At 46.9% G+C, this 15,208-nt stretch overlaps 3 protein-coding genes across 3 annotated transcripts in view; 2 read left to right on the top strand and 1 right to left on the bottom strand.

Moving 5' to 3' along the window:
* LOC125428531 (zinc finger protein 708-like) overlaps positions 1-4,318 on the top strand; it is a 1,111,878-nt gene extending 1,107,560 nt beyond the window's left edge. Inside the window, exons 8-9 of the mRNA XM_048488758.1 lie at positions 211-782; positions 870-4,318. Coding sequence (XP_048344715.1) covers positions 211-782; positions 870-1,803 — 1,506 coding nt within the window. The 3' untranslated portion in view covers positions 1,804-4,318. The remainder of the gene's footprint in view (positions 1-210; positions 783-869) is intronic.
* The window catches only part of LOC125428839 (zinc finger and SCAN domain-containing protein 32-like), a 665,212-nt gene that overhangs the window by 125,416 nt on the left and 524,588 nt on the right, over positions 1-15,208 (top strand). The gene's annotated exons all lie outside the window — the stretch shown is intronic.
* Positions 1-15,208, bottom strand: part of TAP2 (transporter 2, ATP binding cassette subfamily B member) — a 1,062,867-nt gene that overhangs the window by 889,819 nt on the left and 157,840 nt on the right. The gene's annotated exons all lie outside the window — the stretch shown is intronic.

Below are 15,208 nucleotides of genomic sequence, written 5' to 3'. Positions count from 1 at the left end.
CAGAAAATAAATGTTGCAACAAATCAGAAGAGGAGGAATAAATGCTGTGCCTCTCAGGGTGGTGTATCTCATGTGTTCGATACATACCAAACAATTAACATAGGGGGGAAACTTGATAACTCCTCAGAGAATAGAAAGAGCTTCGTTTGGAAGGGGGAGCATCCGAGCCATCAACAGCTGCAGAGAGAGGAGGCTCATAAATGCCAGGAGTGTGGAAAGAACTTTGCTAAGTATTCCCTCCTTGCTGCTCATCAACTAATCCATACAGGGGAGAAACCACATAAATGCTTCGATTGTGGGAAGAGCTTTGCTTGGAATTCTTTGCTTACTCACCATCAACGTGTCCACACTGGGGATAAACCATACAAATGCTTGCAGTGTGGAAAGAAATTTGCTTGGAGCTCAATGCTGAGGGCCCATCAACGTATCCATACTGGAGAGAAACCTTATAAATGCTTGGAGTGTGGAAAGAGCTTTACTCATAGTTGCAGTCTTGCTGCTCATCGACAAACCCACGGTGGAGAGAAACAGTATAAATGCTTGGAGTGCGGAAAGAGCTTTCCTTGTGCTTCAAAACTTATTATCCATCAACGTGTCCACACTGGGGTGAAACCATATAAATGCTTGGATTGTGGAAAAAGCTTTGCATGCAGTTCACAGCTTACTGTTCATCACCGTGTCCACACTGGAGAGAAACCATACAAATGCTTGCAGTGTGGAAAGGAATTTGCTTGGAGTTCAGTGCTTACGACTCATCAACGTATCCATACTGGGGAGAAACCATATATAATAGCGTTGTGGAAAGAGCTTTTGCCTAGAGGCCAGCTGCAGCTGCTCGCCAACTAATTCGCCTAGAGGAAAAAAACCATATATAAATGCTTGGAGTGTGGAAAAAGCTTTGCTCACAGTTGCAGCCTGGCTGCTCATCGACAAAGCCATAGTGGGGAGAAACCATATAATTGTTTAGATTGTGGAAAGAGTTTTACTCGGGGAGATAGCCTAGCTGCTCATCGACGAATCCACACTGGGGAGAAACCATATAAATGCCTGGAGTGTGGAACGAGCTTTGCTCGGAATGACCAATTGACTGCTCATCGACGATTCCACACTGGGGAGAAGCCATATAAATGCTTAGAGTGTGGGAAGAGCTTTGCTCAGAGTTGCAGCCTTGCCGCTCATCAACAAACCCACTGTGTGGAGAAACCATATAAATGCTTGGATTGTGGAAAGAGCTTTCCTCGGGCTTTAAATCTTACTATCCATCAACGTGTCCACACTGGGGAGAAGCCATATATATGTTCAGAGTGTGGAAAGAGCTATGCTCATAGTTGCAGCCTTGCTGCCCATCGACAAATCCACAGTGGAGATAAAATATATAAATGCTTGGAGTGTGGAAAGAGCTTTCCTCGGGCTTTAAATCTTACTATCCATCTACGTGTCCACACTGGGGTAAAACCTTATAAATGCTTGGAGTGTGGAAAGAACTTTGCTCGTAATACACACCTTATTGAGCATCAACGCGTCCACACTGGGGAGAAACCATATAAATGCCTGGAATGTGGAAAGAGCTTTACTCAAAGACATAGCCTAGCTGCTCATCAACAAACCCACAGTGGGGAGAAACCATATAAATGCTTGGAGTGTGGAAAGTGCTTTACTCAGAGACATAGCCTAGCTGTTCATCAACGAATTCACACTGGGGAGAAACCATATAAATGCATGGAGTGTGGAATGAGCTTTGCTCGGAATGACAAATTGGCTGCGCATCGACGACTCCACGCTGCGGAAATACCATATAAATGACTAGAGTGTGGAAAGCTTTGTTGCTCACAAGACACATCTTACTGCCCATCAACATGTCCATACTGGGAAGAAACCATACATCTGCTTGCAGAGTGAAAATAAATTTGGTCTGAGCTCAGTGCTTAAGATCCATCAGTGTATCCATACTGGAAAGAAACCATATAAATACTTGAAGTGTGGAAAGCATTTTGCTGAAAAAGGGTAGCTTAAGTTACAACAAAGAATTCATACAGGGGAGAAACTATACAAATGTCAACCCATGATCAGAGAATTCACACACGAGAGAAACCATACATACATTTCCAGGGTGGCAAGATCTTCAGGTTCAACCTTTCTAGGCATTATCATCTATGGGTGGTTTTTGTTAAATCTGGCAGGTATTATATACAGCTGCTGAACTGGTTTGGTTAAGGAATATTTATTTCTCAGTTAAAATATTTGCAATAGCAAGTTTATTATAAAATATGAGTTATTTGTCTTATTCAGTGAAGACACGTTACAGACCTTAAGGCAGTGATTTTCAACCGGGGTTCCGCAGCACGCTGGGGTGTCGTGAGCATGTCCCAGGGGTACTGTGACAGCGCTACCACCCCCCCACCCCCCGCCGGAATCAAATGGATGGGGAGGTTGGGAGCCTCATGGGCTCCCTTTAAACAACATTGAAAAGCAGTGTTGTTTTGTCTGCCTAAATTCGTTGTGGAATGGGGGGGAATTTAAAGGGAGCTCTCCTTTTAACCCCCCCCCCCAAATCCACACTGAATTTAAGCAAAGAAACAATGCTACTTTCAACACTGCTTTCTCTCCCCTTCCCTCTCCCTTGGTTGCCACCCCCTTCCTTTCCCAGTGCCCCTGCTTGCCACCCCCCTCCACAACAATCACGCATATGGTAAAAAAGCACAGATCATCATGGATCCTCCTGATTTTTCCACTTGGTCACCCCAAAATCACCATCACATCTCACGCCCCTGGTCACATGTCTGAACACAACAATCACCCATCCCATGCTCCGTGGCATCGCAGTGGTGCAAAAAAAGTAGGAGGTGGTGTGGGATGGGCTGAGGTTTGCTGTTATGCCCAGTTGGCTCTGTGGTAGAGACTTCAGTGGGGAAGGGCTCTCTGCTTAGGGTCTTGCTGGGGGTAGGAGCAGGGCTGCTGGGGGTAGGAGCAGGGCTGCTGGTGAGTCTCCTGAAAGGAACCAGCCAACTTTGCTGAAGTTTGCATGGGAGGGGCAAATGCTGAGGGCACCCAATTGGAGGTGAAGCTAATGCCTACAAAACAAGTGCCCAGCCATCCAAACTTTGGCAAAGTTGGCTGGTTCCTTTTAGGAGACTCATCAGCAGCCCTGTGGGAAATTTGGTGGCCCTACCCAGAACAAGAACCCCACCAGAGTCCCCGATCAAATCTCCAGCACAGAGCCAGCCAGGCATAACAGCAAGCCCCATTGAAGTCTATGGTAGGAAAAAACATTTTTTCTCACCATAGAACTTGCTGAAGAGCCTGGCAGATTTCTCTGCTCTGAAGTAGCTCCATTGCAACCAATAGGGAAATTTCTGTGGGTACATATTTTTCAAAGTAGGGCACCAACCTTTCAGGGTATCTTCAGGAGACTCTCTTGATGATACCACCCAGATTTGGTGTCCTGACAGCAGTGGGAGATGGGCCCCACCATTTTGGGGGTTCATAAAATTGAACAAAAATTGTTCCCAGAGCTGGAAGTGTCCCAGAGGTTCTGTTGAACTCCTTATATATCAGGGTGCATTCCACAAGTAGAGGTACCTTGATTCAGTGGTAGACTGTCTGCTTTGCACCGCACAACAGGGCCTGTATTGTCTAGATTGCCCGTGGTGACATCCAGGCAGTCTAGTTGTGCTGCAGTTGCTATGCTTCAGGGCAGAAATCCTCAGCATCCTCTGGATTGTTATCTAAACACACAGGATGAAAGTGCTCAGACTGGTGGAAGGCAATGATAGAGGGAGGCAGGTGACTCTTCCTATGGAGTGAGTTCTAAAGTACAGGTACCATGATTGAGAAGGCTGTTTCTTGGCCTCCAGTGGGAGTGTAAAGGTGGCAGATACATGTTTTCAATAAAATAAATGATGATGGGAATAGGTGGTCTGGGACTATGAACAGGGATGTAACAGTCAAACCCCAAGGTGTTGTAGTCCCACTGTACTCTGCATTGGTCCAGCCGCACGTGGAGACCTCTTCTCACAAAGGATGTGGGCAGGATGGAGCAAGTGCAGAGGAGAGTGAGGAGGAAAGGTTGAAGCATTTGAGTGTAATGTAAATCTAATGGAATCATTCTTTTTTTAAAAAAAAAATACCCAGTTTTAAAGACTCAGCATTATGGAGAGCCCAAAGTAGCAGGTAAAACATGATCTGACTTAGCCTCTCACGATGTCTTCCAACACACTCAAGCCCACAAGCTCCTGAGCAGGGGATTCTTCAGTCAAGAGCAGGGTTGGAAAGATGGCCCACCCACCCTAGCAGAGGGAGGGGGAGGCGTGCCATGCAAGGGGAGTGAGGGAGGGGAGAGAGGGAGGGAAGGAGGGGTGGCTTGCAAGGGAGGGGGCCTGACATCTGGACATGGCCCACCCACTCTAGCTGAGGGAGGGGTGCCATTGCAAGGGAAGGGGAGTGAGGGAGGGGAAGGAGTGAGGGGTGCAGGAGGAAGCAGTTTATGGAGCATTCTGAGAAGATTCCAGCCAGACTAGGACAAGACACAGATGTGCTGATTTCCCCCAGGGTTGCCCCGTCAGCCTTTCAGTTGTACCGTTAGAACACAGCAGGATTGTGTCGGATTTGTCGGGGTTCCCACTTGTTCCCTTCCTCTTTAACTAACTCAGGGTGTGTTTACTTGGTTACTAAAGGAGGCTGTTATCTGGCCTCTACTTTAAAAACAGCACCAAAGTTGAAGTGGCGAATGATCACCTGTTCTCTAACTTATCTGTACAGGGCAAGTTGATAGATGGAAGGGCTGAAGAACCACACCAGGTCATCAGAGATAATTCTGCTGTAGATCCCCTTTTGCAGGCCAGGCTATGCAGCGGGAGCTTTAGCTGGCTTTCTCAATGTATTGAATGCTGCAGACTGTGCCATCTTGTTCATTTGGACATAGAATTAGAAATAAATGGTGTGCTTTGGATTGGTTTAAACCATTCCTTTTGGATCTGGTTCAGTGGAGTGCCATTGGATGCCAGTTGTCAGTGGTGTAGGATTTGACTTGTGGGGTTCCACAGCGCTCCGTCTTAGACTTTGCGAGATTTCATACTTTGTGAGATTCAGAAACCACACAAGATTGTACCCCAACCCCACCCCGCAACCCAATATTTCAATTCAAGTAGTTGAGGTATAAATGCCAGTATTGAGAGTATATTAGCCTAACTTTGCTTAATTAGCCTAACTTAGCTTAACTGCAGTCATTTTATAAATGCTAAGAGAAAGATTTCTGAAAGCTATTTTTGTTTCTGCCTTTATGAAAAGACAGGTCGTACATACAAGCAGGTGTAAAACGAATGGAAATAGTCTTGAGCTAGTTTGCAAGTAGGAGTTGAATCTGCTTTTGTGGTAAACGCAGTGTGGTTGTGGTTTAATTTACAAGAATGTGCTTTGAACTGTGAATGGTCTCTGAAAACCCCCAGACTTGTAGATGTTTCACATGCTCTTGTACCAAAAAGTAGTGTTGTTGTTGTTGTTTACACACCTGTATAAGAGGGGAAGGAAGTTGCCTGCAAGCACGCAATCTATCTTTATAGCGGCAACACTTTCTTTTCCTCTGAATAAAAGCTATGGTGAAAAACTCTGCCCTGTTCTAGTAGACTTATTTGGGATTAAAAAGCACACCAGGGAAGAGCCCATTTATTTGGGTAACATAGTTGTGACTGCCCCTGAGCTGACCCCAAGATGTCAGGAACTGACTTCTACGTGCCAAGCAGATCCTGGCCATTGTTCCATAAGCCCACTGGGGAATTTGGGTTTGCCACTGGGCTACCCTTGCAAAGTGTCTCTTTATAAATGTACCCTCTCCTTTCTCACACAATTCACGCACCAATAGCATTACTGGCTGTGCAGCCAATTTGAATCTCTGGTTTTAGTTTACTTGTTATTAACAAAGCTGTTAAGCAGGGTGTCCTTCATTCAAAGGGCATGTCAGAAACAGGAGTTGGGCGTAACCTCAGAGGTCATGTAGTCAAGCCCCGAAGTCAATGCAGTGCAAATAGCATTCCCAGTGAGGTGGCCAGGCAGACTCTGAGCAGACAGAGGCCTGCTGAGCCTCCGCTACATCAGCGCTGCTGGATAGAACAGCAAATTAAGAAATAGATAAGCAATTAAAGAAGATTTGGTTTGCAAAATATTTCTCTGCACTTGAGAGTGGATTAATCCATAACAGGCATGGCTGCATTGGGGGTGTTGCAGAAAGCCTTGATGGATTCACCCCTTCCAGCCTCCATAAGGAACCAGTAATGTTTTCCTAAGCATTATTATTATTGAACAGCGGGCCCTGTGATGCAAACCCTCCCCTCCCCACTCGCACGCCCCACTTGCTCCCTGGCGGCAGCTGCTCTTCTTCCCAGAAGCTGAGATGATGAGAAAACCAAAAAAGCCTCGTAATTAATACTTATAATCAAAATGTGAAACCACTGCTGGAATAAATGTTGCTAAATATACCTGAATAGGGAAAAAAAACCCCTAAACTGCTAGCTTTTAATATAACTCAGAAAGAAGAAATGGAAATAATAGAAACAACAGGCCTTCAAATAGAGAGAAAAAATTAGGTATTTGGTTATTATTTTGGAGAATAATCATAGAAATTTATTTAGCAATAATTATAAACAAACTTGGTTAGTAGTTAAAAAGAACCTGAACAACTGCAAAAATATTCAGCTCTCAATTTCTGGTAGGGTAGAATTGATCAAAACAACGATTGTGCCAAAGTTTTTATTTCTCTTTCAAAATCTCCCTATGATAACAAATAGAAGAGTTGTGAATGAATGGGAAAAGGGGTTGAATAAATTCACCTGGAATAGTAAAAAAAAAAATTGAATAAAACATTCCTTATTATGGCATGAATATTTATGGCCCCCCAAAAAGGATAGTTTCCATAATTTTAAAAACCATCCTATCAGAAAAGCTCTTTTATGGACATGGAACACTTATAACTACAGCCTTTACAATAAGATACCCTACTGGGTTTCTAGAACTAAAAGTGGCCAAAATAGCCAGAATGCTAATAATAAACCATGGATTACTTATAGAGATACTATACTGTGGGGAAATAATAATCCCAGACTAAGGACAAGGCAAAATTTAAAGATAGGGGAAAGTCAATGCTGCTGGTTTACTTATCACCAAATAGTTCAACAATTAAATAGTTCAACAATTCATCCAAGCTAATAAAGAATGAGGAATAAATAAAAACCCCACAGAACAAGACAATAACAAAAACTGATAACAAAAAAAGTAGACTTTATAAACTATTGTTAAGTTTGGTTCTGGTGGGTTTTTGGGGCTGCGTGGCCGTGGTCTGGTAGATCTTGTTCCTAACGTTTTGCCTGCATCTGTGGCATCTTCAGAAGTGTATCACAGAGAAAAGCCTGTTTCTGTGAACCACGGCCACACAGCCCGAAAAACCCATCACAACCGGTCGAATTCCGCTGTGGAAAGCCTTTGACAATATATTGTTAAATTTAACAACTGAAAAAGAGTTGGTTAAAGAGGTCATGATAAAATGGGCCGAGGACTTTAATAAAAATATTTCTTTACAGGACTGGGAAGACTCATTTAAAATTTACAGTAAATTCTCCTCAAGTCTAGAACTCAAGAGAAAATTTTTAAAAATTATTGCATAGGTGGTAACTCATGCCACATTAATATTAATTAATAGCTAAATTAATAGCTAAAATCTACAAAAAAAAAAGATTCAGTGTGCTGGAGATGTGATAGTAGCGGTACTTTTATTTCATATGTGGTAGTGATGCTTTAAAGTTAAAAGGTTTTGGCTGACAGTACATCAAATATCAATGAATATCCTAAACACAAAGTTTGAATTTTTGCCAGAGCTATATTTATTAGGTTTTGGCATTAAGAAGATTCCAAATATGAATATAAACTATTTTTGTATATTTCCACAGCAGCTAAGATTTAACTGTGAAATCATGGAGAAAGAATAACTGTCCAACAATAGAGTGGTTCTCCTCTATTTTTATTTCCACCTAGACAAGCTGTCAACTAGAATTAAGGACTTACCTTTTAGTAGATTCCACAAGACATGGAAAGATTATATACCATATTTGGAAAAAAATAACAACAGACAAGTAATTAATAAATATTTACAAGAATGAAATATGAATTTAGAATAATGAAATAATTGTATTGTCAGAAGAATTGTTTTACAGAGCAATTTTACCTTGGTTATTTTGCAGTGTGAATAGGGATTCTCTTGTTAAGTTGGGGAAGTCTCTTCAAGTTCTTTCCATTTATCCTTTTTTTGCTTTCATTACTTTGTTCAGTGTATCCTCTATTTAGTTGTATTTCTGTAAGACTTGTCATCCTTTCTTTTTCTTCATGAATTTATTATGTATATTATTTGGAAATTAATAAAATATTAAATATAGCACATTTTAATAATCAGTCTGCATATCATCTATTAAAATTTAGGAAGCATATTAAATATTATGCATAGTAGGACTAGATAAGAAATTCTGAATAATCTTCCTTCTTCCTCTGCAAAATGCTAAAAGTGTTCTTTAATTTTTTTTTACTCTCTGCCCACCCCCCACCCCCACACCACCCATTGCAAACATCTCTAACGTTACCACAATACACATTTCTTTAAAATAATGTAAAACATTATTTCTATGCTTGGTCAAGTAAATCCTAGGGGGTCAACAGATGTCCAAGTGGCGCCAACCCATTTGAAGACACCAGTTATGTTCCTTAAAGAATGGCTTGCTTGACCTAATATTTCAAAATGTGAAATTGTCGAAACATGCCATGCACTTTTGCTTATGCTTCCAAGCCTGCTGTGAACTTCCAGCTGTGGTCCCAAAATCTCATTTGTGGATGTTGCTAAACAGAATACCGTGTGTGGATCCATAGTACAAGTGTCAGCCTCCCACCAACTTTCCTCCTTACGTCCCTGCTGCAGGGGATTCATCAGCACTAAGAGGGAGCTAGCATGAGGAAGAAGTGTGCCCCCCCCCTGCCTGGCCACTGAGCTCTGCAGCAGCAGCCCACTTTGCTGCGGTGTTCGCCAATGTCACGAGGGTGCCTCTGAGCCCTGGGAAAAGGCAGGTGGCAGAAGCCCAAGCAGAGGTTGGGCAGGCAGTCAATGTCTGCACTGGAGCTGGCGAGGAGTGTAGGAAGAGGAGGCAGCAAACAGAGCAATCCTCCTCCAACCCCTTACTCCTGGCGGGGGGAGGAAGGGTGGCTGGCGACCAAACATGCGCCCCTACACATGCCCCATGTGAGTCATACCCAGGGCTCCTGCCCCTCACTCTCCCTTACTATGTGTCTGCAAGGCAAGCTCCTTCCCTTTTTATACAGACATACAAACAGCATCTCTGCCTCACTTTGCTTTGTTTCTGGGCAAAAATGTTGTATTTATTTACAGAATGTTATGCTGGGCAACAGGAGGTGCACCAGCGTGCATGGCAGCCTGCGCCTGCGTGCATTCGTTTCCCACCCAAGGACCGGCCCAGCATAACATTCACTCCCTTCCCAGACTGGGCAAACCTTAAAAGAATGGTGTTGAAAGGAGGCAGCTGGGGCTGTGAAAACTACGTTCCAACTGGCTGTCCCTCCTTGGGTGGGAAGCTTCTTCCAGTAGGCCGAGCAAGGAGGGTCAGTGGCAGGGACGCTCCAGTTCCAACTGCCCAGGCCACCCATGGATGCGGTTAAACAGGGCGCCCCGGGCAGGAGAGGTCGACTGCGCCAAAGCCAAAGTCAGCGGAATCGGCCACAGAGGAAATGAGGACGGCGGCCAAGTTAGCTGCTGCGGCTGAGGATCTCAAGCTGAGCCTTTGAGGGGGCAGCAAAGAGGACCATCAGCGTTTCAGTTCCAGAGTCTGAGTGGGAGCTGGCACCAGAGCTGGAGTGAGAACTGGAGCCAGGAGAGGGCCAAGTCTGGTGATCGTGGCCCAGCAAGGGGAGCTGGTGGCAGCGGCTCCTGAGTACCATCTCCCTGTTTGTGCACTGTAGCGAGCAGGTGTCTCCAGGAACCAGTGATGCCGGGTATGGGAACCGCATGCACCATGTTTTGTGACCACTAGTGTTGTTATTGCCATGACCATTATTGCTTATATTACCTATTTTGTTATGTTACAATTATCAATGCCTTTATTATGTGATGTTATGATGTTGAAATGTTGATGTTGTTTCTGTGATGTTAGGATTATCGATGCCTGTTTTGTGATATTATGTTGAAATGTTGATGCTTCTGTTATTATTTATCCTATGTTTAAAATGTTATATTTATTGTAATTTAGAATGTTTTGTTATAATACTATGTTTAATATTTCATGTTTATTTATATTATACTAGCGGGCCCGGCTATGCGTTGCTGTGGCTCAGTCTGGTGAAGTGGAAAAGAAAGAAAAAGGGGAAGCGAACGGTTCGAACAGGTGTCATTGCACAATGCTTACAAGAGAGGGGAGGGGCAAGGGGCCCCTCACTCCCCTCCCTCTCTCCCGTTTCCTTGCATGGCACCCCGCCCCGTCCCTCCCTAACGTTCCCCTTCCTCTGCTAGGGTGGGTGGGCCATGTCCAGGTGGCGGGCCCTGTCTTTTTCACTCCCTTCCCTTGCAGGCGAATTACCTAGCTTAAAACATGCTGGGAGGCATGAGTGACATTCTGTTCAAATTTCAGAGCGTTTGGTTAAGCAAACCCCCAGACCCTCCCTCACCTTCCCCTTCCTCCGCTAGGGTGGGTGGGCCATGTCCAGATGGTGGGCCCCATCTTTTGCACTCCAGGTGGCAGCTGTTTCCAAGGAAGGCGTGGTTGGTTCCCTTGTATCAGAGGGTGTTGCTTTGACGGCCAGCAGATGGCGCTGTTGCGGAACAACTGTGGTTCCAACTGTCACAGGTGTGGCATGTACACAATAACGGGCACAGTTGTGACATGTACACAACAGGAGGTGTGGAAACAGTATGGAAACCAGTCCAGTAGTTTGGGAGATTACCTGTCAGCAGAAAAACGCACTGATAGATTTATATATACATAGATTCTTGATGGTTGTTGCTAATGTGATGATTATTGGTTGTGTTATTTGCAGTTGTTCACCACCCTGAGCCCTTCTAATAATAAATAAATCTAATAATAAATAAATAAACAAATAAACAAATAAATAAATAAGAGATCAGTTCTCCCTGAAGGTTGCCAGCTCCAGGTTGGCAGATTCCTAGGGATTTGGGGATGGAACCTTGGGAGGATGAAGTTTGGGGTGGGAAGTGACCTCAGCAGGTTGTAGTGCCCTCCGAAGTAGCCACTTTCTCCAGCGGAAGTGATCTTTGCTATCTGGAAAGCTGCTTCGGGTTATCTCCTGGCCCCAGTTGGAGGCTGACAAACTTATGGAAACGGCATTGTTGAGAGTGGAGTTTCTGCCATTATACCTATATTTCCTCCTCAAACCATCCCATCTAGGCTGTACCCCCCCCCCCCCATCCTAACCTGGAGCTGGCAACACTATCTCCTTCCCAACACACCTACCTTTCTCTGCTCCTTTGTCCTCAGTCCCACCCCCACCTAGCAGCTTCTGCTTCGAAAATCTGTGGCCCAGTTGTGTGGTGCCGGGAATTGGGCCCACTTGCATGGGAGGAACCCTCAAGGAAATGTGGGAGGGGACCTTGCTTTCCCCTGCACCCCCCACTATTTTCTGTTTCTCTCCCCTGGCAGTCCCCATACCCTTTCCTCTCCTCCTCAGTCATTCAGCAACTTGCCTTCTATCTGCCTCCCATCTTCAGCTATGTTTACTGTTTATTTCCTTCGTGTATACCCACCCTTTCTCAAAAGTGGGAACCAAAGCAGCTGACATTCTTCCTCTCTCCTCTTTTCTGAAAGTATGGGACTGGCAGCAAATCACGCAGTGAGCTTCCATAGGAAGGTGGGGATTTAAATGTGGGTACGTAGATAGCGTTGCCAACCTCCAGGTGGCGTCTGGAGATCTCCCAGCAGTACAACTGATTTCCAGACTGTATACACCACTGATTTATTATTTATTTATTGAAAACATTTATTCTACTTCTCCTGGATGAAATGGCTGCTGTAGAAGGCGGGCTGCAGGGCACGATGCCCTACCAAGCTCCCTCCCCTCTTTAAACCCGACTCTGCCAGGATGCATGCCCAAAACTCCAGGTATTTCCAGACCTGGAGTTGGGAACCATATCCACCAGATCCTGCAATGGAGCTCTAATCAGTAGACCATACTGCATTTCAGAAGGTGGCTGCTGTTGCAGGCCTAGCTGAATCATGGAAGTAGTCACCCAAAGGTTGCTGGTGGGCTCAAGGCTACCAACCTCCTGGTGAGGCCTGGAGATCTTCCAGAGTCCAAACCGAACTCCAGATAACAGAGATCTCTCCCTAAGGTTGTGAGGGGCTCCCTGGCCACCGACGGAGGATGAGGAGGGGGGAAAGCACTGCCAACTCCAGGTTGGGGAGCTCCTGGAGATTTGAGAGGGGAGTCTGGGAAGGAACCAGGCATCATTGGGTTACAATGCCATTGAGTCCACCTTCTCAAAAACCCATTTCCTCCAAGGAAAATGAGTTTGGAGGGGGATGGGAGAAGGGTAGCATGCAAGGGAAGGGGAGGGAGTGAGGGGTGGCATGCAAGGAAGGGGAGGGGGCCCGGCATTTGGACATGGCCCACCCACCCTAGTGGAAAGAGGGAGAGGGGAGGGGTGGCATGCAAGGGAAGGGGGAGGGAGAAGTGGCATGCAAGGGAGGGGAGGGAGGCAAGCATGTAAGGGAGGGGAGGGGGCCCGGCATTTGGACATGGCCCACCCACCCTAGTGGAAAGAGGGAGAGGGGAGGGGTGGCATGCAAGGGAAGGGGGAGGGAGAAGTGGCATGCAAGGGAGGGGAGGGAGGCAAGCATGTAAGGGAGGGGAGGGGGCCCGGCATTTGGACATGGCCCACCCACCCTAGTGGAAAGAGGGAGAGGGGAGGGGTGGCATGCAAGGGAAGGGGGAGGGAGAAGTGGCATGCAAGGGAGGGGAGGGAGGCAAGCATGTAAGGGAGGGGAGGGGGCCCGGCATTTGGACATGGCCCACCCACCCTAGTGGAAAGAGGGAGAGGGGAGGGGTGGCATGCAAGGGAAGGGGGAGGGAGAAGTGGCATGCAAGGGAGGGGAGGGAGGCAAGCATGTAAGGGAGGGGAGGGGGCCCGGCATTTGGACATGGCCCACCCACCCTAGTGGAAAGAGGGAGAGGGGAGGGGTGGCATGCAAGGGAAGGGGGAGGGAGAAGTGGCATGCAAGGGAGGGGAGGGAGGCAAGCATGCAAGGAAGGGGAGGGGGCCCGGCATTTGGACATGGCCCACCCACCCTAGTGGAAAGAGGGAGAGGGGAGGGGTGGCATGCAAGGGAAGGGGGAGGGAGAAGTGGCATGCAAGGGAGGGGAGGGAGGCAAGCATGTAAGGGAGGGGAGGGGGCCCGGCATTTGGACATGGCCCACCCACCCTAGTGGAAAGAGGGAGAGGGGAGGGGTGGCATGCAAGGGAAGGGGGAGGAAGAAGTGGCATGCAAGGGAGGGGAGGGAGGCAAGCATGTAAGGAAGGGGAGGGGGCCCGGCATTTGGACATGGCCCACCCACCCTAGTGGAAAGAGGGAGAGGGGAGGGGTGGCATGCAAGGGAAGGGGGAGGGAGAAGTGGCATGCAAGGGAGGGGAGGGAGGCAAGCATGTAAGGGAGGGGAGGGGGCCCGGCATTTGGACATGGCCCACCCACCCTAGTGGAAAGAGGGAGAGGGGAGGGGTGGCATGCAAGGAAAGGGGGAGGAAGAAGTGGCATGCAAGGGAGGGGAGGGAGGGATGTAAGGGAGGGGAGGCAGGCAGGCATGTAAGGGTGGGGAGGGGGCCCGGCATCTGGAAATGACCCATCCACCCTAGCGGAGGGAGGTGGCATGCAAGGGAAGGGGAGTGAGGAATGGGAGGGGTGGCATGCAAGGGAGGGGAAGGGGGCCTGGCATTTGGACATGGCCCACCTACCCTAGTGGAAAGAGGGAGAGGGGAGGGGTGGCATGCAAGGGAGGGGAGAGAGGGAGGGGGAAGCACTGCAGTGTGGAAGTGAGCTGTAACTCGAGAGGATCCCCAGGTCTCACCTGGAGCCTGGCATCCTTATCTGAAGAAAATGACTGCTTTGGAAGGTGGACTCTATGTCATTACATTAAGCTGGAACTGAAATGCAAAGTAACCAGAAAGTATAGAATGCCTTTCATTTACCTTCTCATCTTTCCAGGTGATTCCCTACATTCCTTCCCATCTCTTTGGGGCAGAAAGCAGATACTGTGCAGCCGGATCAGGTAAGTGTTGAACTCTTGTCCCTGGGTGCTTCTCCCCACCTCCCTGGGCCGAGGAAAATCCCGCCCCCTCTATCCCTTGACTGCTATCTGTTTCTCAGTGGATAGAAAACAAAAATGTCTGATGGAGGTTTGAATGCTGAATGTCAACATCTAAGTACAGTCCTTTGGGATGACCCTGAGGAGGGGAAACATTCTTACATTCTTTGTGAAGATAGAGGAATATTTGTTTCTCTTCTCAGGGTCTGGTGACTTTTGAGGATGTCTCTTAATTTCTCTGAGGAGAAGCGGGCTCTGCTGGATCCAGACCAAAGGCGGCTTCACAAGGAAGTAATGGAGGACAGTTGTCAGATTGTGGCCTCTCTGGGTAAGGCTCTCCTTTCCCTGGATTCACACATTCTGAAGACAGAAGTCCTTCCTTATAAGAAGGCCGCCATTTCTGACCTATATGGTCCAGGCTAGCCTGATCTCTGCAACTCTCAGAAGATGAACAAGATTGATCCAGGTTGGAACATGGATGGGAGACCACCCAGGGAGCCTGGAGGTGGCAAAAGCAAACTACCTCTATCTATCTCTTGGCTTGAAAACCCTCTGAGGTTGCCCTGTGTTGGCTGATGAGCTTCACTTTCTGACTTCTTACTTGCCTGGGAATTCAGTTGGGCAGATGCTGTTTTCCTGTTCTATTCTGAAGAAAAAGAAAGAGAATGTATGCCATCCTGAACTTTTTTCAGATTCGGTGGTATAAAATGACTGCATCCCATCCAAGGACTTCAGTGATGTAATCTCAGAACCACTTGCTATATTATAATCTTTAAGAACTCCTGGAGAACAGGAGAAGTCCCAGTGGACTAGAGGGAGGCTAATGTTATCCCCATCTTCAAAAAGGGGGAAAAGGAGA

Source organism: Sphaerodactylus townsendi, linkage group LG03, assembly GCF_021028975.2.
Source record: "Sphaerodactylus townsendi isolate TG3544 linkage group LG03, MPM_Stown_v2.3, whole genome shotgun sequence".
Lineage (NCBI taxonomy): Eukaryota > Metazoa > Chordata > Lepidosauria > Squamata > Sphaerodactylidae > Sphaerodactylus > Sphaerodactylus townsendi.
Note: the sequence above shows the minus strand (reverse complement) of the source record. Positions and strands in the feature narration are given on the sequence as shown.